The sequence below is a fragment of the Chamaea fasciata genome, unplaced genomic scaffold, assembly GCF_029207755.1.
Source record: "Chamaea fasciata isolate MVZ Bird 193981 ecotype frontalis unplaced genomic scaffold, bChaFas1.0.hap1 SCAF_12, whole genome shotgun sequence".
Lineage (NCBI taxonomy): Eukaryota > Metazoa > Chordata > Aves > Passeriformes > Sylviidae > Chamaea > Chamaea fasciata.
In genome coordinates, this window is record NW_027094097.1 from 7,872,393 (window position 1) to 7,898,488 (window position 26,096).

The following is a 26,096-nucleotide window of genomic DNA, read 5'->3' on the forward strand; positions in this document are numbered from 1 at the left end:
ATCTTTCAACTTCAATTGTCCAGCAATCAATTGTATAGGATTTAGAGTAAGACTCCAAGGTTGTAATTTCTTAAAAACCTAGGTTAACTTTGCCACATTCATGGGTGTCCCTGACTTTTAAAAAGTACAAGTTGATCAAACTTTGCTGAAGTTGACACACATGGATGCACAAACTGGCCTGCATATTAGTCCATCCTAAATCTTTCTGTAGAGGAATTTACTGATAAAATTTAGTTACTGTGGTTTCAGAAATGCAAGCATTCAGACAACTGGCCCAATTAATAGGTACGTAGTGTTTAAAAAGAATCTTCTATTAACCTGAATCCAAGTTGTGAGGAAGTCCTGTAAGTAGCCTGAAAGCACCAGGAGTTGTCAGAGTTATTTGTTGTGCTTGTCACACCCTTGAACAGAATGAGTTCTGTGGGGAAATCTCAATAACGCTGACCTGTGCTGTGCCTTTCAGTTACCTGCCTGGCATGAATACTCCTGTGCTGATTTTCTCCAAGGGGCTTAGGGAATCTCCAGCGTGGATTATGGCAGGACTTCTTGCCCCCCTTGCTTAAGTGTTGCTGAAGCCAGACTCCTCATTCATCTCCTGTTATGTAATAGCATCTAGGCTTAGCACTGAAAGTATTTCTTTTTAAAAGGGTTATACTGATAAGTTCTGCCTCTTGGAAAGCATAAAAAGTGTCACTTTTAAATATTTCTTCTTTTTTTACAGTGAATGAGATCATAGGAAGAGATATGTCACAGATCTCAGTGTCACATGGAACAGCAGTGGCCAGCCAGCCTGCACGTACGTGTCCTGGATCTCTGGAGACAAGAATATCTGATGGAATCCAGTAATGGATAAGCTAACAACTCAACATCCATGAAAACTTCACACTTTCTCTGAATATTTCTTCATCCTCTTCCTCTTTAGACTTACTGTGCTTCCAACTCTGTGGCCTTTATGAACTGGAACAGTGGATCCTTGCAAAGCCCTTTTAGTGGGTTACATTTTTGATGTAGAGACAGAGCATTTTAATTATAGTTCCTCAGATGCTGTAAAGAGACTTAAAATGGACACACAGAATCTACACCAGATATTTTAACTGTTTTAAAGCTACAAACAAGCTTTGCTTTTTGCATTTCAATAGAATACTTTTATATTTTAAGTGCTTCAGATGTGTGGAGATGTTAGTTTGCTCTTATAATATTCACAGTCCTGAACGTGGAAGAAGATTTAATGCACATCTTCAGTGTGCTGCTTGCCCTTAGAGGTAGTATAGTTTGTGACTGATGATTTGTAACACCTTTTGGTCGTTTTGGAAAGCCTTTAAAGCTTCTGTTGTTTAATTTTTTTCTGAATAAGATCTTCCAGTGGCAAATCATACCTGTCATCTGAAGCCAATGCCATGGAAGCCATTGTGTATATGAATACCGTAGTGTTTTCTTTCTTAGATTCATAGGAAGCAAAGCCAAATGTAGATCTGCACTTGTTTATAAACTGAAGATGTTACTTGATAGGCTGCAAAAAGACCATTCCATCATGAAAGTGTTGGGATAGAAATTACATTCCAAAATTTAACTTTTATAACTTTGTGGATAATCTTCCTGATCTTTATTAGCACAGGCTCCTTCTTGAAATAGCTTTTTCTTAGGAAGTTACATTTGTAATCAAATTTGAGCAGTAGGATTTTAGATTAAAGAACAGCAACAACATCAAAGCCATGTTAGATACAGGAGAAAATTTAATGTTTGCTGAGGATCTAAATGTTCCCATTATCCCTGCAAATATGGTTTTGAAATCACCAATTCAGTGGCATTTAAGTTTTCAATGCAATAAATCGTTTGATCACATCTGTATCTTTTATATGCTGTATGCCCGACCATGCCACTTGGAAGTCCTAAGGAGATGACAGTTACAGCTTCTTAAATTCAGGCTGTTTGTAAATGTCAGTTTGCTAAAAAGTAATTTACTGTGAATTAGTGGTTAGGCAGTATGATGTGTCCATGTTTAATTTTAAAGGTGTGAAGCAGGAGCTACCAAAGAATACACAAGATTCAGCACAGCAGCAGTAAACTCCATGCTGTGCTCTGAGGATGCATCTCCCTTATCCCCATGGTCTGATGAATTTGAAACAATCTGTTTACATGATTACTTAAAAATCTCTGGCCTTTCCAATTCGACACTGTGGAGAGGATCCAACACTGCCTGTGGAGTGTTTCACACACGTTTCCCTCCCCCAGGAATCACTGGTTTACAGAGCTTCCCTCCATGGAACACACAGGGAACACCAGTCATGGCAAAGGAAGGTCAGCACTGGAACCTCCCGACATCCAAGGTGTTCCTTTGAGTTGCTCATTTGGGTGAGCCATGACAATCTAAGGAAAATTAAGAGTGAATTAACACGAAGAATTAGAAAATTGAAAGTATATTTGCATTGGATCCAGTTCAGACAAGTGTGGCCATTTCAGCAGTTGGCACATGGGGAGCACGTGCCCTTTGTAGACTTGACATGAATGAAAGGCTCTGACAGGGGAGAGCAGTGCTGAGTTATCAACACAGCTTCCATTGATGTTGCATTTTGGCAAACAGTGGTGGGGAAAACCTTCCATTGAGCCTTTTGCAGGCAGAACCTTACAGCTGGAGTGAAGTCAGTGCCCAAGCAATACCATTACAGTAGCTGTAATCACATCTCTGTAATAGCTGAAACATGAACTTTTAAAGACCATAAATCTAGTGGGTAAAATTGTAATTTTATCATGTACTTCTCTTAAAGAGTGCAGCCTGAGGCTACTAACTTGATGTTTCATAATGATTTCAGACAACAAAATGCAAGGCCGCTATGTACCTGCTGGGAATCTTAAGCATCCTTTTTGCGAATGTACTGTTCAGTGGTGCAAATCTTGACGTTTGCAGGAAATAATTGGCAGGGCTGGAATCTGAAAAGTGTGATATTGTAATTGTCCCTCAGCAATGGTGCTTTACTCTGTCCTCTACTCGTGTACGTTAAAGATCCTAGAAAGAACTCACATGCTCAGAAATCCATCTACTTCTGTTTTTAACACCTTCAAACCAAACCACACAATGTAGTAAACTATGTCATTGTCTCAGAGTGTGTGCTGGTGGCAAGGCATGTTCCAGTTTTCATTCACGTATTGGGTCTTTTGCATTAACCATTGTTTGTAGGAGAATTCTGACTGAAAAGCTTTTCATACTGTATGGGATTTTTGCTCCTTTATCCTGCTGGTACAGACTCTCCCTGCAAGTTCTCCAAGTAGCTGGAATTCACACTGTACCTAAAATATAGGAGCCCAAACAATCCGGAGTTGCTATGCACTAAATTTTCTGATGCCTTTAAATACCTTGATGCCTGTAGACATAGAAATGCTTTCCTATTTAAAAAATGAAATTTAAAAAAATATAGCTTTGGATACTAAAGCAGTTTTGTATTTGCCTTGTAAAAGCTTCTATACAAGGGTCTTAATTTTATTTTAGCTTGTGTGATAACGTAGATGAAGACTGTTAATCTTGTATAATTTTAGTGGTATAAAAAGCACACGATCTCTATTGGACTATGCAAATTTAATTAAACAACAGAACCCGGCAACTGTTAATATTTTGTTGGCATCCACTTCCTTGCCCTTAAGTCCTGTCTTCTCCCTGAGTACTTTTCCAGAAATTTTTAATAACTTAGATTATCCTGAAGGAAAGCCTTAATGATGAGGTAGCTTTTCTACAAGGAGGGTCAAAGATCAACGTTTAGGAAAAGAAAATAAAGGGGTTATATATTAATCCAGGGGGACAGGAGTGAGTTCTGAAATTACTATAAACTGGCAATCTGAATTTCTGTAGTAAAACTTACCTGTTATCAGGGGAACTGCCACCCTTTTTAAACCAAAGAATTAAAAAATGGTTTTGTTCTGATACAAAGCTTTGAAACTCTATTTTTGATACTCATAATGGATGTCATTCCTTGAGGTTCGGAAATCGTTCAAATTGAAGTTTTATATTTAAAAATGTGGGACAATAAAGATTAAGTTCTAGATGTTTACAGAGCCTTGTATTGTAATTTCATGTACATTTTGTATTTTAAACATTTTTGTAAGTTATGATTGCAGTGCTACTTGCAGAAATAAAGGGAAAAACTTGCATTTAGGCTCTTAAATCATAGTGTTCAAATAAATAAAAATAATGCAAATGCATTGTCATTTATTTAAAATGCAGAACCAGACACAGTGGGAAGAAACTCCTTTTGTGATGCAGTTGTTACCAGCTGTGGCAGGCTGGGACAGGGGAAGTGAGGGAAGATTTTGAACAATCTGATGGAGAGTTTGGGGCTCAGATTAGAGCCAGCAGCGGTGAACTTCCACCCACGCAAGACGTGATCAGCAATGCTGGCAGTGTCAGCCTGCACAGTACTGCTGCTTCCCTACTTGCAAGTGTCATTGTTTCAATTAGACAATCCAAGATTCTTTTGAAAGACTTTTCCCGAAACAATTATTCAGGGCAATTCATCATAAACGTTCCTGAAAGGATATTGTCATAGGCAAGAAGCATTTAAACTGTTTCTGAAATAAATGTGAAATTCCAACAAAGTCTAAATTTGCCCGGGGGACACGGCCAGGCCGGGGTTGGCCTCCCTCCCTCAGAGCGCCGGCCCGGCCCCTTCAGCGCTGCTTTGGGCTATAAATACACCAGAAAGGGGATGCTCAAGTGCCACCAACCGAAGGCACGGTAAATATAGCCGAGGTTTAGTAAAAATAGCCGCGGCGGTTTGAAAGCTGTTCGCATGTTCTCCGGGGTGATTACCCAGGGTATAATTAGCACGCACCGACAGCAGCAATAAGCCATTGACTGCGTCTCCTGCCCCGTCGATTCAAGTCTCCTTTCAGATGCGAATGGGCCGGGTGGGACAGGAGAGCGTCTGCAGTCACGCCGGGCGGGGAGAGCTCGGCACCGACACGCACGGCGCTACCTCATTCCAGGCACGGGGAAAACGTCGCTTCTGCCTTGCGAAACACTGCCTTGGTATTGCAGGGAATCAGAGGAGGAATGTCCTGTTAATGTCAGTTCCTTCGGAAGAGTAAACAGAAGTTTGTTCATTTAGGACCCAAACCCAAAGGAAATGCTGGCAGAAATCAAGGCCTTTTGATTCTCATAGTGTAGCCAGTATTTTCTCACAATATTCCACAGCATTACTTGTGCTGTCTTCTTCCTGCTGCTTTTTTCTGGACCTCTCTCTGTCCCTGCCCAGCTCAAAATACCACTATGCCCTGAGTGCACCATGTGCTCCACTGGACTGAATAAGGTGAGGACTGAGCTGTTTTCTCCCCACATTTTTTTCTTTGCCCCTTGGCTTCAGTTAATTTACAATAATAATATTCAGGAGCTAGCCGCTGCTGTAGTGAGCGAAGTATTAAGGTATGGAAAAGGCCGTGGAAAAGAAAAAAAGGATTTTCAATATATTTAAATTCATGCATAGTTTTGCATACGGACTTCTCTGGTAAAGGAAGTTAAAACTGAGCTTTATTCTGCCTGCTAAAAGGATAATTTTCATCAACTATTCTTAACACACAAAAAGCACTGTCATTTGCAGAGATCCTCTTAAGAAATTATTTATAATAACCTACTGTTACCTTTGTTAACATCTGCTACATGCAAAAGAAAACAGAAGGAAAAAAACAGACTTAAGATACAGAAGCAATAGAAAAAGAATATTTATGTTGCAAAGACATGGATGCTCCACGAATCTTGTTTTTGAGAGATTCATCCACTAGAAAAGTCAGGCTATAAAATTTCTCAGGCTGTTTCTGCAAATGTAAAGCTTTCATTTCATTGGTGTATTTTATTACTAGGAACTGAAAAAAAAAATCTCTTCCTTCCTGTCATTGCTGTGACACCTGCTGGTAAGAGGTGGAAGAATGCTTGTTCTTTTCTGTCATTTTTGATCAAAGAAAAGTGATGCACCTAAAGAGGACTAGATACGAAAATACTGCGTGAGAATGCAGTGCTGGATAATCAGTGGTATCATATGAAGTTGAAGGAAAAAAGGAAAAACTACTCTTCCAAGTTCTTGTGACAGTGGAATGATAAATAACTGATGACTTAGAAAGGCCCTTCTTATAAAAAAAAGCAGGAAAGACAAGGAAGCAGTGTGCTGAAAATCCTGATGGTTGGGCAGGCAAATATTTTCTAGAAAACAGGCAATTATAAAAAACAATAACCACCCAAAACATGAACAACTGCAGCATCTCTCAATAAACACCTCTACACGTTAATGACTGCAGATTCTGGAATCAAAGACCAAAGTTCCTAAGCCCAACTTCTCCACACACCCAAGGTTCTGGCTGTAACACCAACATCAAAGATTCAGGCTGCCATAGGGCACTTTTTAGGACAAAGCATGAAAGGTCAGAGTTACGTTCCTAAATTTACTACAGCTTGGCACAAAAATGTGATGGATTATTCTCTGCCAAGGTGGCACAACTACTGCAACAAACACACAGCACAGAACAGCTGAGGGTTGTCCTACACGCATCATAATTTTGTTTCTCACAGCAATAAAAGGATCTGTTAGTAAATATCCCAAGAACTCCCTGGTGTATCCACCAGCCAAGTCGTTCTTGCAATGTGTTGGAAAAGGACAAGATCAGCTTTTAGCAGTCAGTATGTCACTGTTTTCAAGCAGGAAATTCTCTAATTACAATGCAAGAACAGATTTTTCCCATCTTCCGTCATTTGAACACGTGCCTCCAGAGCTGCTGCACAGCCTGCCCAAAGCACTGCTTTTCTATGATTTAATGAATTAAGGTTTACTTTCAAGGTTTGCCATTTTAAGAATTGCATCATAATAAAGGCGCAACGACCATTTACAGGTCAGAAACAGCTGCAGTTGACAGCAGATGTTCAGATTTCCAGTTTAACTGCCATTGGTTCAACTTTACCCTGTGTGTTTTCTAGGCAGGGTCTCCCTGTGGAAAGCTTGCTCATAGGACATTAATCCTCACACCTGCCTGTCACAGCAGCTCCTGCTGAGGTCCCAGCTGTGTGATCAGCTCCTGCTGCAAGGTTTCTGTCTCCAGCTGCACTGATCAGCACACGCTGTTTGGCCAGTACATGCATTTCTGCATTTCCATATTCCCACCATTTCTTCCCTTACCAGGAATAAAAATTTGCTAATAAAATCTTCAACAGAAAGCAAATATGAGAGGTCAAGGATAGCTTTATTCAAGTAACAGCAAATACCACCCTGTGACATTTGCCTGGCTGTAGTCACAGTAGCTGGAGGAGGACTAGAGGCCATCAAGCCAATAGGACAAATAAGGCAATACTGAAACTGAACTAAGAGCTACTATGGGATTATTTTTTTCCGAGGATATGAAAAAAGAAGCTATGCCAAGAATGTCATCATTGCCATCTGACCTCACCACTGACAGAAGTTATAATGGAAAAGTTGCACAAACAATGGAGGATAACAAGCAATCCACCACTGGCCAAGTCCCCGACTCAATGACATCGTGGCTTGGAGAGGCACAGCCATACATTTTGTGCCTGTCAGCAGAGTTTGCTGAAAGACTCGAATGCTGCTTGCCCAAGCCTAAACCCTTTGGAACCAATCCAGCTGCTAAAGGGACACTGGAGACATAGAAGGTTTCCTTAGCTAGAAAGAGGAATACGAAACACACAAAAGACAGAAAAAAAGGGGGAAAAGAAAAAAAAAGAGAAAATATTTTGGTAACCGAGCAGGTCTGTCTCCAGTTACAGGCTTCCACTCCCACAAAAGGCTGACCTCATCTACTTCATAGCAGAAAGCAGGAAAATCTCTCACAAAGTTCTTCTTAGATAGACTTTTTACACAGCAGTAAAGCAGCAAAAATCATCTTTAGATAAGCAACAGTTAAACATATCACTGGCTAAGCAGGGCATGTTCTAATGCTAATTGTTCCATTTTTCTGTGCTATTTGTGCCCTCCTGCCTGGACACCCCCCACAGAGACTCTGCCTTCATGACTTTGTATCATTTTCACATATATTAATATTTTTTCCAACAGCACATGAACTCTTTGCAGGTCAAACGCCATCTGGACCAGATGAGTAAAATGGAATTCTATCACTTAACGACAAAAAATAAATTCCTGTTTGGTTGAAAGTATCTGACTTAAAACCACAGTTCTGAGTGACATTAGATATTATATTTAAACAGTTACTCAGTCTTTCAAAGTAGAAAAAATTTAGAAAGCAGTTAAATGTTGTCTTTACACCCAGATTGTAAGATGGTTTTCAGGCTACCTGGTATTTCTTTCATTCAAATACACTCAGGCGGCTTCACTGAAGGCCGCTTTGCAGACAGTAGAGATTAGAGATGTGCTGCAGATGCACACCACTGGCTCCATGCTACGTAAAATACCCTCGGGTGGAGTTAACAAAAAAGAAATCACATTATTGAGATTCAAGGAGCTCAGTGGTTTAGCTGTTCTGGAAATGTCCCTCAAGCTCTCAAGTTTGTTTGAACAAGCATCAAACCTTCATTCGGTGTCACTGCCACTCTCTCAATCACATAGACACCATCAGAATCCTGCTCTCAACAGCAAAAGGACTTTTTAAAAGATTTTTGGGTTTTTTAAGACTAAGTGCTTCTTGGGGGTGAGCCCGGGGGTGTTACAAAATTTAATCCACATAGAGATCCAATGCAGTTCTAATTCCCCCGAAGAAAAGTCAGGGTAAGAAAAAAGCTGACAAAGGACAGTTCTCTGGGGTCTCTTTTTCTGCCAAACGATGTGTGAGTGCTCAAGGAACACACAAACACACACCTGAATCCAGGTTAGACTTTGTAAGCTCCCCAAAGGTACAGACATTCGGCTTAAAGCAAGAAGTTAATGTCAAACCAGCTTTAATTTTCTATTTGCAGCTGAAAAGTAGGTTTAAGATCACATGCAGTTTGAATTATTTCTCTCCATTTGTGTATTTTGAGTCACTTTACTCTCAGCGGGACTCCCACAAAACAAACACAAGCAAGCAGGAATAGGAGATGAAATCTCACATGCAGAAAGGTCACTGAGGGAAACAGCTTTGGTGTGCCTGCACTGAACCCACCAGGGCTCCTCAGGAGCTTCAGCGCCTCTGCAGTGTCCCCTGTACCGAGCGAGAAGTCCCTGTTGCTTTCACCTCAGTTAATGATGGGACTATCCCACAGCCTGAAGAGGTGAACGCCTGCCAGCGAGCCGAGACGGAGTGAATCCAACTGAAAAGCAAAGTCTGAATTTCTGGGAGCCCTGCGAATTGCTCATCCCAGGGTTGACCACGGACGAGTTCAGGGGAGATTGGCCTCTAGAACAAGGAAATGCTGGGAAGCCTGTTTTGAAGGAGAAAAGGTTGGGAATCTCCCCCTGAGTGGTGCTCGGTAGTGCCTGGCCTCTCTCAGGAGGCAGCAGTAAGGTGGGAGAACCACAGCGCTGCTTTCAGCACACACACTGACACAGGGCACAGGTGGGAGGGAGAGAATTCCACACCTCACTGAGGCAAAACACCTCAGCAGTGTAGCAGATGAACTGATGCTCAGTGGCTGGAAATGTTTACATACATATGGAGGGGAAGCAGCCTTTATTGTAAGGAAAAAGGTGGCCCAGATCTCCTACTCGAGAAAAGAGTAGGATCTGGAAGTAAGGGGCTATCAGGTGAGAGTAAAGCTGGATAAATCTTCTAGAAGACTTGAAAGGGAATAATGGCTGTAACAGCTAAAGACACCCCACCAAAAATGTGGAAGACACAAAGGCTAAACCCTTCTAAGGTTATCAGAAGGGGAAAGAGCAAAGCTGAATACTGCACCAAGAAGGAGCTTTCTCACACAGTATAAATGCAACTAGCCTAAACACTGGACTGGTTGTTCTATCTGTTTCTACTCCTGTCTTTATTAAAAAACAAAACAACAACAACTAACCTGATTGCTCTGAGCATTATGATTAAACACAGATACACAATCTAAATCACACTTAACTCATGCTAGTTAAAGTAATCTGGGTAACTGCAAGGCACTCCTTATCCTCACGCATGGCGAATGTAAAAACTGAGACCTGAGGACACGTTAGCAAGTGACCCAGCCACCCAGGACTTCTTCCACTCAGCTGAAACACCAACAGAGCAGGTTCCCCTTTCCAAAGGCACAGCTCCAGGAGGAGTTGCAGCACATGTGCCAGAGAAGCACAGATAATTCCTAGTAGCTGTTGGCCACACTGGAGGCTCCCTGCTGGGCCTTCAGGTTTTGAAAATACACTAGAACTGCAAGGCTCACACAAGGCAGAACATCACAGCACTGAACAACCTTTGGTAAAATACACGGATATCTCAGGATGCACCAATAATTCAGTATCACTGTATCATAGACAACTGTGTTATAGTTTTGTTTTAACCCACTTTCTATCACGAGGCATTTCAAATAAATGCAAAAAAAAAAATCAGGTTAGTCAGCCAGAAGACAGCCTCCATTCAGCTGGAATGCAGCAAGTGGTTAAGATTTATAATAAAAAGTCAAGATTTAAGAAATATCGTGGCTGGCTGAAATAAAGCTGAGTTTCAAGTAGGTATTATGTAATCACCTGGGTTTGTGCAGGCTGCTAGGGTAAATGTTTTCTTAAGCAATTATCATTTGAATTCCGAGTTATTTTTCACTATGTCCCACAGAGATAACATAAAATCTCTGTTAAGTACTGTGATCTCCAGTTCCCAGAATTCAGTATATGTTTTGGTTGACATTTCAGGTCACATATAGAAGGCATTTTAGAGTCTTACAGGTTACAAAGTGCACCTTTTTAGTCCCAGTCTTTGCAAACATATTGATCACGAGCTGTTCCATCACTGATCTTTCCCGTAACTCAAACTTTCAACAATTCACAGCTTCATCAGCAATTTCTCTCTCTACTCCCAGAAAAACTCACCATCTAAAGCTGGCCCTAAACCAAAGGAACTTTAAGCTGCACTGGTTCTTTCCGCCTCCATGCTACTCCATGAGTCCATATCACATTCCACTAGGGAAGAGAAGGGCCAGTTCCCTGTTCAGATCAGGTGGGTTTGGGTGCTGCTCTCACACCCAGCCCTCCCTGTACTCTCAGAGGAAGAAAACATGGGGAGGGGGCAGGACAGAGCTGTTCAGGGGCTTTTCTTATCTGCAGCTCACATCTGCAGTAGCAGCAATGCCTCTGCCAGCTCTTGGTTAGAGAGAGTTATCTCACTCCATTCTGTTCCTGTTCTTTCATATTTAAAGTCCTCCTACCCAGCTCCAAAATTCTGCTGTTATGAAACGATACTTGGGCTCACCTAATGCCTTATTTATGCCCCAACATCACATTCACTTACCTAACAGATGGTGGTTGATGAACCCTAGAAATTTTTAACACGGGCTTCTAGTTTTATTAATTTAAAATTAATGAATGATTTATATATAAACAATCTAATGTCCTTCTCTTGTTCCGACAGCAGTAGAGAAGCATCCAAACCTCATGAAACAATTGCTTCCAACACCAGCCATGCACAACTGCCCAGGAAGTCTTCCATCTGCCACTAAAGGCACGACCTGAAAGCCAGTGCTGCACAACTGGTGCTTTCCACAAAACAGAAGCAAAACTAAAGAAAGGGACACATGAAGGTATATTTAGGAAAGGCAACATTAATTCTTACAGAGGAGATTCCTGGTATCCCACACTGGATGTCTCAAAAAAATTAAGTGAGAAGAATCAAATCAACCCTCTCTAGACTAATTCCCTAAAAAGTTGTGAAGAATTTTGCACTGAAAGATCTGCTTTGTAATAAAGAAGAAACCTGGCAAAAGAGGCTGGATTGAGAGGCATGGCCAGGTAGGACTGATGATTCAGTGAAGGCTTTCAGGCAGAGCAGCCATTTTGGAAATAAATAAACCGTGTCCTTCAGAGAAAAGGTGTTCCTGCTATAGTAGGGTTAAGAGGAAATCTTTGTTGTTTGCTCAGTGTTGGGAACATTTAAATTATTTTCTCTTTTTTGTCTGCATAATTAAGGCTGGCCTTGGTAGTAGGCCAGCAGCTACTGCAGTGACTCCGGTGGCTTCCCACAGCCGGAGCAATGTTTCCAAGGGCTGCGGAGCGGAGCCGTTCTCAGAACAGGCTGGGTGGGCTGGGACAGGAGGCACAGAGTGTGCTCACCCCGCACAGCCCAGCGCTGCTCCCTGCAGCCACACCAGCTGCACCCCCAGCTCCCCTTAAAAGCCAAACCATCCACCTCACTTTGTCAGGCACCCCTTGACACTTCCTATAAATACCTTCCCATCGGCCTGTCCTCCCAGAAATGGCCATTAAATTACTTCTACAGCAGTGCAGAAAGGATTATTTATAAAGCTCCACATTAGCAATCTTTTAGGGAGCGCTGCAGTAAGATAAATGCAAAGGCATTTTTGAAAGAGAGGAATGCTTTCCCATCATGAAGCATTATCAAGAGAACATTATCTTTAATACTTAAATAGAGTTGAGACAAAAGGCTGTATGTGTGGTTTGATTATTGGTCTGAAGTGAACTGCATTTACTGGGTTCACAAAAAATTACTTTAAAAAACCAACTTTCCTTGTGCCTCAGAGTGAAAGTCTGAACAATTTATGTGGGGGGGAGGGGGTGAGTTAAAAAAAAAATCACAAGTTGCTGATCTTATTCACTGTTGAGATACTGTGTGGAAAACAAAGATAATTTTAGACTAAATATTAACATCATGCTTCATATACTCAAATGTGGCCAAAACCAGATGAGCTCATTCCACAAACAAAATCTCTACATGGGACATATCAGAGCAAACCTGGGCTGTTGCTTTGGGCACATTGCTGATCCAATGCAGGGAGAGGTTCTAGAGAACCCCAGAGCTGATAGCTCAACAGGAGAGCCCCACAACAGAGCCTACAGTGCCCACCCCACTGAACAGGGCGTCTTCTGAAGAGGGGATGAATGCACAAAACCCAGACCAGTGTGAGAGCCTTGAATGCGGAACACAGCCCAGGCCGTGCCACCGAGGCGTTCTGGAAGCACAATGTGAGCAGCTGCCCATGAGCATCACAAGGCAGGACAAAAGCTTTCCTTTCACACTTATATTATGATGTCATCCTCGCTATAAATTGCCACTTTCATTTTCATATCTAAAAACCCCAAAACAAGCCTGCCATGCTTTACTGCTCTTGGCACCACCTAAACTACAGTTTGGGTTGTTCTCCATATTACTGATGGTTATCTATTTACAAACCTCACCCTTGGTGGAGAAGTGAGGTTGAGATCTTAGGTTTTGTTTGCCATTCCTGAAAAACATCTACCAAGTCTGGGGTGATTGAAGGGCAGCAAGCATGAAATGTTTCTGTATAATTCCTAAAGCACAACAGGAGAAGCCATTTAGGAGAGAAGAGAGGGTCACTGGTATTCTCTCAGCATCTCCCGGTGAGGGGGATTGTCACAGCAGTTACCATTGTGCACTGCTGCTGTCTCACAACACCACCTAAACAGGGATCTGCAAAGCACTGCGTGTTCCAAAGGCACTCAGAAAGAAAGGCACTGAAAAACTCATCTCTTGGCTTTCAGTGTTCCACTGACGATTTGGGGAACAGATGATGGAGTGTTTTTAATACGAAAATTCAAAAAACACCCTATGGTTTATGTGGGCAAAAAATAAAAATGATTTGTAAACCACAAAATCTTATTTTTCCTGGGTACACTGAACAATAGAGAAAACCATTCAAGTGGGGGTGGGGATGGCAGTGGTTTTGAGCATTCAGAAAAAAATGCAAGTCCTCTTACACAAAGAGTTTGCAGAGTTCAATTTTCAGTGACAATCTGCTAGTAAGCAACCATTTTTTCCCCTGTATACTTCAAAAATTTTATATCTGAAACAAACATGAAACTGAATATTTCTGAAATCAACAACAATACATAGGAATGAGAAGAATTTCTGAAGAGAGATTATGTGCTTGCTAAACCAAATTCAAAAGTTACTCTAATTCTGTAATAGCTCTTCTAAAGGATTTCTGACTCAAATGCCAGAGTTACAAATTCAAGGGCTCCAAGAGCCAGGGGTGTCTGCTTCATTAGCAGCTCCATAATTATTCCTCAAAGTTATGTACTTTTTATAGTGACATCCACACAAATATTGCATGTTCCCCCTTACTAAGCCTTTTTTAAAGGCATGGAAACTGAGGTACTGGCATAAGAAAAACTGTTCTTTGGCTCTTCCTTCTGATTTCAAATCCAATTTCCTTTTCTGTATCTAGATGCTAAACCTTCATTTTTGCTCAATTACAGCCATGCAATGAACAAATTGCAATTGTACCCAGAACCCGTCCTTTCCCCCACTTTGGTTTATCCTAGTTGTCAAAAAATTCTAGAGTCCATCACTTACAATCAGTTGTGACTACAGCTCATGAGACCAGCAGCAGGAGCAGAGCTGGGCTGGGAACCACATTCCTGCTCACCCGATGGAGCTGCACTCAGCTGAGCCTGTGCTGCCGGCGGTTCTGGACCTGCCCAGCCCAAAGCTGCTTTAGTTCACCCTACAGCACAGCCTGAGCGATGTTTGTGTTTGTGGCCTCGCAGAGTCACCCAGGAGCAGTCTGCCGGCAGTGCCGTGCTTTGGGACCGGCTCATCCCAGCCCGCGGGCAGCGTGGGCCGATGCTGCCTCCACGGCACATCTGCAACCTGCTTTTCCTGCTCAAAACAGGGCAGAAAATCATCTCATCTCCTAGACCATCACAAGAGTCATTGTCCTGGTCACTGCAAACCCTCTGGAAGGTTCAATATCCAACGCTGGATTTGCTCCGTAGCCGGAAGGTCTGCAGGCTCTGCAGTGAGCTCCCACACTGCAGCAGCACGGTGCTGTTTTGCCGGAGTAGCTGTATCTAAAAGGGAACCAGGGCTGGAACCTGGTGCCAGTGAACAGAACAGAAAAAAAAAAAAAAATTACCCACAAACCCCAAATACTGCCTTCACTGCATTCACAATCTCCCCTGTTGTTAGCACACCCTATGGGATGTATCATCAGTGTCTAAGTCCATGGCCTGACTGTCGTCGTGAGCACTACCAGGAATAACTCCAGCTCTAACTCTGGGGTATTTCTCCTTCTAGCCTGCAGATCATCCAGCCTGTGCTCCTGATCCCATCAGGAATATGATGTACTTGACTTTTGATAAAACATTTTAGAACAATTTAAAAGGTAAATACCACACACACACACAAATACTGCGTATTTGTAAGCAACCGGACACTCCATATTCCCACGCATCGATTTCTTGTCAGTAAAAACTAAGCAAAATTGATTGGTTTTCTAATTTTTGCATTGTTTTTCAAGAAACAAAACCAAAACAAAATAACCAATCAACCCCACCCTCCCCCATCAAAAAAAGTCCTGACCTTTTCAAGGACATTTTAATTTAATGTTATTACTACAATTAATATTCAGTGCAGCTTGTGTGGATTTTCACGGTGAAGTTCACAATTGCACAAGGACTGCATTGCATCAAACAAAAGAAAGACACACCTAATCCAATGGGAATGATTCCCACATTTTCAGGGCATGTTTAACCAAGAATTCTTCGGACTTAAGTCGTAGTGACAAATGTTACACTCCAGATAAGGCTCAGACTGTCCTTTCTCACTTTAACCTCTGATGCCGTGACCAGAGAGGGGGAAGGACCTGTTCCCTGCCAGCCTTTGCACCGTGCAGTTCCACCACACCTCTGCATTTCTCCCACAGCAGGACTTTGGTGCCTTCCACCCCTCCTGAAAGCAGTCCAGGAGAGATCCCCAACACGGAATTAGTTCAGAAAAAAGCAGGGAAAGGTCTTACTCTTCCTGAGAAACCCAAAAGCTTTAATTCAATGCAGCAAAGACAGCTAGATTCTAATGTTATTCCATTGCACACAAAAGAGATTTTTCCAATAAACCACCATCAGTTTTTTGGAGCTTCTCACAGAAAATTCCAGTAAGACTCCCCCTCCCCAAAATACATCATTTTTCCTCTCCTCAGTTACTCTGTTGTTTCCTTCCATCTCTCACCTACTCTTGTGGATAGTAGTAAGAAGAAATATAACAGTATTTCCTTCATTTTGCTCTTACATACTTTTAAGTATTATTATTTTAAGCGTATGCAGGGTAAAGATTTTTAACATTTTAATACAAATTTTAAAAGTTACATTTGCATGAAATTCAAACATCTCAAGTTATTTTAGAAGGGAATATACACACACAAGTGATCCATGGCAGTAGCACATTAACTTTTCCCCTACCTCCAGCAAGCAGAAGATAAAGTGCTGATAACAAGGAGTGATTAAAACCAAATAGCAACAACAAAAAAACCTTTCAAAAGTTACAGTGTTATAACAGCCAAGCTGGAAGGTAGGGGCCAGTACGGACATTGGTATAAACCAGAACAATTGCACCTTCATCAGGTCTATTGTAAAAGCTGCTTTCCCAAATGAAACACAACATGTTCTTCTTATTTTCACTTATTGCTCAACAAGAGAAGAATGTCCTAGAAGGTCTAGGAACAGTGGAAGGCCCCGTTTAATATTCCCAAACTTCAAAGCAACAGAAATTTACAAAGACACATCCCGTGTTTGGAGGTTAAGGGTTGTGGGTGAGAGAATTTGTTCCTTTTTCTAAATAGTGGAACTATTGATATGGAACCCCCCACGCCCCCTGCCTTTTCAATTTCTCTTGAAAAACGTAGGCAGTCCCAAAACGTGGCAAGTCCTGGAGCAACTCAAGATCTAATACTGAACATTCAAAACCTCTCCCCATTCTTACACTTCTTTCGGTACGATCTGCACACTGCAGTGTGAGTATCTCACAGGATCTTCCTCAAGGAGAATTCCCAAAACTCTCAGTTTAAGGTGCTAAACACAACAAGGGTTTTTTTCCGTAAAGCCAGAAGTCTGAAGAGTCATTTTTCATTCATTTTTGGTCTAATACACTGTGTTTTTATTGGGGTGACACTTAAAGCACTCCTTTGTCCAATCGTTGCCACGGGCTTCCTAGCAAATATTTTTACGGATTTCTTTTTGTAGAATGGTTTTTAAAAGTTAATTTTTTTCCCCGACTAAACGCAGTCAGATACAACTGTGATTTTCACAATTTGAAATCGGTTTGTACACTTCGAAGCAACCGCATTGAGTAGCGATGAACACGTAGAGAACATTTAGAATAGAAAAACAAGGACAAATCTGGAAACCACCCCCCCCCCCAAAATACAAACAACCCCCCAAAATACAAACAATCCCCCAAAAACAACAACAACAAACAAACAAACAAACAAACAAAAACCCCACACCAACACAACCAACTTAAGTCAACATTTTTATGCGGGGCAAAATGACCTCGGATTTTAAGACTAACAGACACCAGAGAACTCCCGGACCCTGCAGCTCCTGCTGCAGCTGCTAAAAGGGAACTCCCGGCTCCAAAGCTGTTTTGTTTCCAGCCCCTGACTTGCGAACCCTGATGGAAAGGGGACATCTACTGGCAGCAAAAAATATTCTCTCAAAGACGCAGCTAACATTAAATCGGAAAAATCAGAGGAGCACCTTAGAAATGTCTACAGAAGGGAAGGCATTTTGTTTAATGTCAACTTAATATTACCAGCAAGCACACGGAAAGCAAAAAATAATAGCTATATTTTTTTAAAAATAATATATTTTAAAGTAAAACCATTATAATAACACAGCAATAAAAGAAATGGCAATTAGGAATTCTAAATTAACAGGCTGTCATCTTTATTTGAATATTTGCATTTCAGCTGCATATCCAGCTAAATAGCACAGTATTACCTGATTATATAAAAAGAAAAAAAGGGGGGGGGGGAATGGAAACTCAGGTTTAGTTTGGATTTTCCTTTTAAGGAAAACTTCATAACAAGTAGATCTAAAGAGGTGAAATTTTAAATTGACTGCAGGCAAACCTTGGCACGTCAGGAATTTTCTGCTTTAGAATATTTCAAGTTTTCGTTAGATGCAATCAGCTTTTAGAGGACAGTTCTAGTGGTAGACTCAAAATACATTATAATATTTTGCCAGATACAGTTCTATATAAGACAGGACCCAAGAGGTTAAACTGTCAGCCTTCATCAGCAGTTCATTTTAACTGACTGAAATATAACAAATACTATTCCAAAAATGAAGGCACTGAAAAGCTTTTTTTCTTTTTAAAATAATGAGGAATTGAATTTCACTGATATAATATTTGTTGAAAACGTCTTAGTTCGCATAAACAAACAAAACTTAGAAGCTTGTCTTGGGCAAGTCTGCTCTTGCAAATGAAGAAATCCCAAGGAGAAACACCTGATCTGGATGCACAGCTGCAGCTATTGAAATAGAGAACGGCCATTTCAAACTCTTCAGTCTCACCTCCAACAAATAGAATAAGAATAAGCAATCTTCTCTCTGAGCTGGGCAGGAATATCCCATGGGATGGGCCAACACAGAAAACATTTCTAGGTAAAATTATCAATATCAAGAGAATGGCAGCAGAAACGACTAAATGTAAATGAATCATCTCCAAACCAGCACCATCAGAAGTGTGAAACTAGGAGAAGAAAAACAAACAATGGTAATTCTGTTCCTCAGTTGCACTACATGGCAACACAAATGCAGGTGAGGGAGTTTGCTGTTTGCCAGCATAGAAGAAGCTTCTTTTTGAGAATCAAGTTATGTGGCTGAGCGTGAGGACCCTTTCCTTAACAACAGTAAAAGTCAAATCAGAGTTCTTTACCAAACTTCACTTCTTCTTTGGAAAAACAGTTAAAGCTAAATGCTTTTTTAAATTAAGCTACATGCATTTAAGGACGAATCCTCTGGTAAAGCTTTGCAACGCAGCATAGTCTAAAACTTCAATCACAAGGAGTAAAGAGCGGAACATCAAAGAACAAAACACACTTAGGCCTTACCCCAAGTTCCCAGCCTTCTCCACTGATGGAAGCCATCATCCAAACACGTGTGGATGCAAGTATTTATCTTCCGTTCGTGAAGGAGAGCTCTTGGACTTGGAGCCAGCCCACCAGCTATAAAGCGCCCGCGGTAAAAGTCCAGGCGCGCAGCGCCACAGGGACGCTGCTCGTGGCTGCTGCCGCCGTGGAGGCGAAGCTGATGGGTCAGTGTGGGCACACCTGAACTGCCACGAGTTCCCCGCCTCACCTGAGGACCCTGCGGGCGGCCCCGGCCCAGGGCCGGACCCTGCGGGCGGCCCCGGGAGAACCGGGCCGCTCCGGCTCGGCCGTGCCGCTTTTACCGAGCCAAAGGGCAGGAGAAGGGGCGGCTGGCCGAGTTTGATCCCCGCAGGGGATCAGCCCCCGGGCAGAGCGCGGTGCCGGGAGCGCCGAGGCCGCGGGTTCGATCCCCGGCTGCGCCGTTAGCGTTCCGGTTGGATTTGATGGTCCGTGTGGGTCCTTCCCGACTCTGCGATCCTGATGGATTCCTGCCTCAGCCACCGCCCTATGCCGGCAGCACTTGGTTTTTTAACGTGTTCCCTCCCTTTTTTTTCCTCTCTCTTTTATTCTTTTTTTAGACAAGATCGGAGAGTTTTCAAGACAAGAAAGTTAAAGTTCAGAGGAAGGGCATGCCCAGGTCTGGTCTCTTGTGAGACCCTCACCCGGAGGGCTCTGGTCTACCCAAAATGCTGCCACTGCCCTTGCAGTCATTTGACACAGATAACCACTAAAAACTGTACACTGATCCCCTGTCCCACATGTTAGGTTTCACACACAAAACCACACAGCCCGAAAACATCCCCAAGTTCACTTTCTAGAGCTGGTTTCCACCATCTCATGCTAAACAGGGAATAAACCAGCAGTGGGTGACAGGTAGGTACAGATTCTCCACATGGCAGAGCCTGTTGGCAGCTGGTGACGTGGGCATGGGACTGCACACCAAAGCAGAGCTGTGATCACTGCCAGCTAAGCCATAAAGGTGTTAAATGAGATGGGGGACTGTTTAAATTTAAATCACAGCTGAGGTGACCAAGGTTCTCCATCCCAGCCCTGCCTCAGATTGCCAAGGGAGCAGAAGACCACAAGTTACGTACAGGTTTTATAAGAGGAAAAATGAGAATGTTTCAACAGCCTGCAAAGCCACGACCAGCTGGACCACGGCAGACAGTAAGCGTGTAATAAATGGACAACAAAGCTACCAAATTTTCCTCCAAGGCACAATGACAATGTTAATCACCATTGTGCAATCCTTTAGTTGGTAGACTTCACCAAGACGAATGTTGGAAACAGATTAGTACAAACACTCCCACTTGAAAATAATGAAAAACCTTTCCTTCCAGTCCCACCTTACTGTGCTGAAACTTCATTTGGGAGGTTTTGATGATGAAATGGTATCTGGCATGAGATGAGTCTGACTAGGGAGGAACAGACCTTCTTATCTTGATATGATTTCCTCCCCTTTCTCCATTTTCACTACTGACTGGCTCTGTCCTGACTTAAACGTAGTATTTTGGGTTGCACACAAAAGCGAGTGACCCATTAGGTCAATTAAATGCAAACACGAACACAATTTCAAGTTCAATACTTTGTTTCCTCTGGCAACAGAAAGAGAACACCAAGCATGTCAACAGTTACATCATGTTGCCTAAAATGTGTTGCACTGCCAGAGAAACATGCATCATACAGATTTCTGGGTTACTGGACAATTAAAAAAAAACCCAACCCACCCCAAAACAACAAAAAAACCACCACCACAACCCCAGAAAACCAGAGCTGTCACACCACTGGCACAAAGTACAAATGCTCATCTAAATCTGGGAGAATAGTGTGTAAGGCTATTTAGCAAAGACTAATGCTCTGTGAAAATATATTAAACCAAAGTGTAAGTTACTTTCAAAAGGCAATGCACATCGTAAGCATCTGTTTTATTTATTGTAATATAAAGAAGCATACATCATTCAGTTCTTTTAAGTACAACTCAAATTGTACACTAACAAAAAAGATCAATTCAGACATCCATGAACATGTCAACAACAGAATTCATTACATTTTGCTCTGCTGGTATTGCACTTGGAATGGTTTAGAAGTAAGGCACAGTAAAAACAAAGTCATTTAGTGCTTCTACAGCAGATGTCTTTTTTTTTAAACACATGCTACATGACGTAAAAGTACTTCTAGCTTATGTATATACACACAGAGGGGAGAAAGAAAAAAAGCATGCACTAGAGAATTCAGATTTCAACGTATCTTGCTGTTTCATAATATACAAATAAAGTAGTTTAAAGATGTAAACAAATTGCATGCACATAAACTAGAGCAAAATCTTTAATACAGTATCTGAAAGCTATTATGCTTAAATAAAAAAATATAACTTATTAGTACTCAGGTTTATGTGCCATTTTTGTCCTGTAGAGATTAAAAATTTGGGGCTGGGGGCAGGGAGTTATGGGTCGGAAGAGAGGATTTTTCTCGTTTTGCTATTGGTTTTTATTTTTGTTTTACACATTGGCAGCAGTACACTGGTAAGAAGGTCAAATATGGCTTTTGCAAAAAATGTCTAATGAAAACATGAAAAAGCACAATTGCATTCGGGATCCAGCATCCTGACACTTTCCAGTCAAGAACAACACAAAACAAAAATCAATATGATCTACGCTTTGAACTGGGTAAGCCATGCATTCCAAAAGACCTTTCTAAAGACGTTTAAACTCTACAAGAACGAGACACTTTGTCAAGTGTAAACTCTTAAAAACTAAACACAGAAGAATCTGAATGACTCAAGCATCGCTTTCCACTTCAAATGCTACTGAGTGATTTTGGCCCGTGGCTGCAGTAGCTGAAGTGCTATTGGGCTGTCTTCAGAATTAACTACATGCCAGGAGCGGCTTTGCTTCTTTTTATACAGGTACATTAGAAATTAAGTAAATTAACTGCATAATTTTTGGGTTCACTTTATCTTTGGCATACGAGACGCCACTTTTCAAATTAAAAAGGACATGCACCATGATGCATTCCAACATGTTATGCTGAAAAGGCACATTTGTTGCTGCCTGGGTGGCAAGGGAAGACTTCTTATTTTGCAAAAGGCACGGTGTTGAGCGCAACACCCTTTCCTCATCCTCCAGAGAGTGTTCAGTTAGACCAGGTACAATTGTACACAGCGGCTTCCCAGGAGCTGTCCGTTTCTCTCAGCCACTGCCTTCTTAGCTAGATCCAGGCTTGGAAAAGTCACCAACGCCTCACCACTGGGCTGGCCGCTAAAGTTGTAAAGCATGAGGATGGAATCTGCTTGGAGCTGCAATGGTACAAGAAGACAAAAGAAAAACAAAACTATTAAGACCAGAGACAACACCTGGAAATGCAGTTTTTAATGCTGATGCATTTTTTTAGTGCATCTGGCTCACTCCACTCCTGTGTCACTGGTGAAAATATCCTGGGTGTCAAGGACAGGAAAGAGAAGGAATCAAAGATTAAAGGAAATTCAGCTTTTAGCTTGGCAACCAGCAGCAGCTCTTATTCTGCTGGTGTGCTGAAGACAGTGATGGAGACATAATTCTGTGCAAAAATTTAGAAGTGATTGAGATTAAAGGTTGATAAAGGACAGAGTAATAGGAGGTGCATGGAGCAAGAAATCCAGGCATGAATAATTCTTCTGCTATGTGGACTACTGGCCAAATGACAAAGGCTATTAAGGCATGTCAATACTCACACACCATTATAAAAAACCCCAATACACAAGCAAAAAATAAAAGAGCTGTATGAGTTTTGTGTTGGGAGAATGAGCTGAACTCAACACAGGTATACAGTGCAAGGAAGATTTTTCAGAAAAATTGAGTAAAATTTGGTGCAGTCCAACTGAATTAAATAAATATTTATGGTAATTTTAACAGGGCTAAGAAAAGCAGGTTAGCAATGAGATTATTTAGTCATTGGATTTGATTTACTTTGGAGGGCATTTGCCCTCATAAAGTCTTAAAAGACAGCCCCTAATTGCTGAGTTCAAAGCAGACATCACTGTCAGCCCTATTGTACCCCATCCATTTTCCATAAGATGCAGGAAATTATTCAAAGGTATGTTTGGAACTCCTGGTTGCTGGATAGAAATGAATCTCAGTGAAGTTTCAAAACCAGAGACTGAAGGATCAAAAGCTCACCATACAAGGTAATTTTTTTTTTTTTTGAAAAACAGTGTCAGACAAAGCTATGCTGGAAAACCAAGCAGTTTAATGAATATTAACCCAATTCAAGTTAAGTTCATGTGACATATGTCCTCTGGAGTTTATAAAAGGTTAAAATATTTAAGTTTCATTTCTGTGGAATTCCTGTGTGTCTGGTATACTACAAGAAATAGCAGACTTCTCAGTTATTACCAGCAGCATTTCATTCATATATTGTATCACATATCAGCTTTACATTCAAACATATGAAAATAAAACAAGTGCATGCCAGAGCTTCACTCACCCAAGCACTGAGCAGGCAGTAAAAATATTCTTAAAATATAAGCAACAGTACACTTTAGAAACCAAAAGCATGCATAAGACAGGACAAACTTTCTATCATTTCTTCTCAGAGAACTAAAGTTAGTCAAGAAATAGCATGCAGAAAGAAATCCAAAACCAGATAAAAACCATCATGTCTAAAGCCCACTTCTAATTTGAAAGCAATCTTGGTTTATTTCAGAGTAACCCTCTCTCAAAGAGAAAGCCGTACACAACTTGGGTTGAGCTGCAAATCTGACCTAAAAGATGCTGTGCTCTTAACCAGCATTTTGCTGTTAATCCATATGGGATCAACTCATTTACCATCAGTCCAGAATAAAACTTTAATATTTCAGCTTAGAGTCAGCTGAAAAAAACCACATGGAACAGTTAGACCTGTGAGCACAGAGGAGAGCTTTAAAAACACAGTTTAAATAGCAGTATTGGTGTAATACCAGTGTAGGGACCTGGAAATTCATATTATAAAAGTTGCACAGAAAGTTAGCAGAAGTCTACACATTCTGCAAGCAACATGATTAAAAGAGCTAAATTAATCCCTTCAGTTTCATTTTAACACATACTGGGTTTAAGTTCTCATTTATTGATATTTCTAGAGAAATAGATTTTCTGTATGTAAATGTGTTTTAAAATTAGATTCGGATTCACACAAATCCTTTTCCTGGATTTTTAATTTTTTTTTACTCTATAAGCGTGGTACCTGTATAATACTACTTTGTACCACTTAGAATTCAGACTGAGCTACTCCATGAATTAGTCAAAAACTGTTTCTACATCATACTTAGTGGAAACCAATTGCTGATCTGGTTTTCCAGTTAATCACCAGACCATGCAGTCCACCTGCTCCCTACAGATCCAACACAAGAAAACAAGTATTTTGAAAACAACTTAGTTGATGGTTGTTAGAGAAGGTACATTTGTCTGTGAAACTAATTCTCTCAAGGCACGGTATGTGACTGCCATTTTTAAACTGAAAGGTTGTTCTGTTTTTATCTTAAGGAAAAAGAAAATGTACTAACTAATCCGTAGCATTTTGAATGGAATACAGTAGTACCATGGCATCATGTACTCCACATAGGCCATAACAAAATTTCTCTAAGAATTATCTGTAAGTGCCAAAAATGCAGGCAAGTTCACTGCTAGCAAATCTAGTTAGTTGCATTAGAAAGTCACTATACCCAAAAAACCTCTTCTGAAAAAACGAATGTAATAGTTCCCATTGCATTAGGGAGATCAAGAGAGATATCAATCTCTAATCAGTTATATGGTACAGAAAGGACAGAGTCAGAGGTCTGGGGGTTTTTACACAGGCATTTTTGTGTGCTTTCTAGCAAAATCAGGGAATAAAAACATCTTCTACCTCTCTACCAAAAGGAAAATATTGGACTGAAAGGTTCACATGAGATGCGAGCATTAACAAAGCCTTCTGGAAGTTGAACACACCATCTGAGCAGAACCAGGCAATCACACTACCTCCACCACTGCTGCCCCATCACTACAGCTACAGATCACAGCCGGCCCATTTCCTTAGGTTAGTTGATTTTGGAAGCAGAAAGACTAACACCAGGATCCCGATGCAAGCTACTAAGGGGGAAAAGCCACAAGCAAAGATGTCTGTAGCACAAAGCCCTTCTTTCCCTTCCCATTCACCTCCGGAGACCCAGGCTCTGGCAGTCACATCTTACCTTCTTCAGAAGTTACAAAGAGTTACAAACAGACCCATTCTTTCGGTGCTTGTAACACACTCCTGGCTTGATCGCTCAGCTGAATTAGGCCATTGTAGTCATCAGGTGCATACTACAGTACAAGTGTGACATGGGACAATCAGCAAGAGAAGGAACAGTCTGGCACAGTAAGCCACACAGACCATCATTTCCAACCACAATTAAGAGCATCAGCTGTAACAACTGGCAGGAGACACTGAATTGGACAGAAACTACTTTGACGTGAGATAAAAAATACATTAATTGTATTACTGGTTGTAGAAATAAAGTAAATGCTTGTGCAGAATATTCTAAACTGTGTATTTGAACTGGCAGCATGAAATGGCAGCACCAAGTAATCAAACTCTTACATTTCATAGGCACAATCATGAACTCAGTAATGGCTCTCACTGGGACAGATGAGCATCTTCTGGCCTGCACACTTCAGTGGGGGATCAGAGTAACTGTATGGATCTCATTCAGATCTTTTGTGCACTCAGAGAAATAAAGTGCAGTTTCTCTAGGGTAGAGTGGCAAACTTGAGCTGCATATAATTCTTGTACTCCATGGACTACACCGATGTAATGAAAGAAAATCAATGCCCCAGCATGAATGCATTCACAAGGTAAAATAGCATTTATGCTAGTGTAGTGTATGTCTACATTGGAAAATGAAATAAACTACAGTGTAACTGCATCATGATAGATTTGTAGAAGTAATATATTAAAATAAAAATAGTGACTGTACAGAACCGTCACACCATCTGAACAGTAATCACTCATCCTCTTGGTCTGGTACAAATATGACATATATAGCAGAAAATATATCTTGGAGAATACAAAACATTGCTCTTAGCACATAATCTTTCCAAATCACATACCCTAGAAAAGGACTAAGCATTCTTACACGTGCTGCAGAGTACTTGAGTGGCTCCTCTAACCCAGA

At 41.3% G+C, this 26,096-nt stretch overlaps 2 protein-coding genes across 7 annotated transcripts in view; one reads left to right on the forward strand and one right to left on the reverse strand.

Annotated features, from left to right (window-relative positions):
• NFATC3 (nuclear factor of activated T cells 3) overlaps positions 1-4,187 on the forward strand; it is a 63,332-nt gene extending 59,145 nt beyond the window's left edge. For both annotated transcript variants that reach the window (XM_066194343.1, XM_066194342.1), the window contains one exon: positions 722-4,187. In XM_066194343.1, the coding sequence (XP_066050440.1) occupies positions 722-846 (125 nt within the window). In that variant the 3' untranslated portion in view covers positions 847-4,187. The remainder of the gene's footprint in view (positions 1-721) is intronic.
• Positions 4,188-20,856: 16,669 nt separating this feature from the next.
• The window catches only part of ESRP2 (epithelial splicing regulatory protein 2), a 41,391-nt gene continuing 36,151 nt past the window's right edge, over positions 20,857-26,096 (reverse strand). For 3 of the 5 annotated variants that reach the window (XM_066194428.1, XM_066194427.1, XM_066194426.1), the window contains exon 16: positions 20,857-22,247. In XM_066194428.1, the coding sequence (XP_066050525.1) occupies positions 22,089-22,247 (159 nt within the window). In that variant the 3' untranslated portion in view covers positions 20,857-22,088. Of the gene's footprint in view, positions 22,248-25,133; positions 25,246-26,096 lie in introns of all 5 variants that reach the window. The other 2 variants (XM_066194430.1, XM_066194429.1) reach the window with 1 other exon arrangement.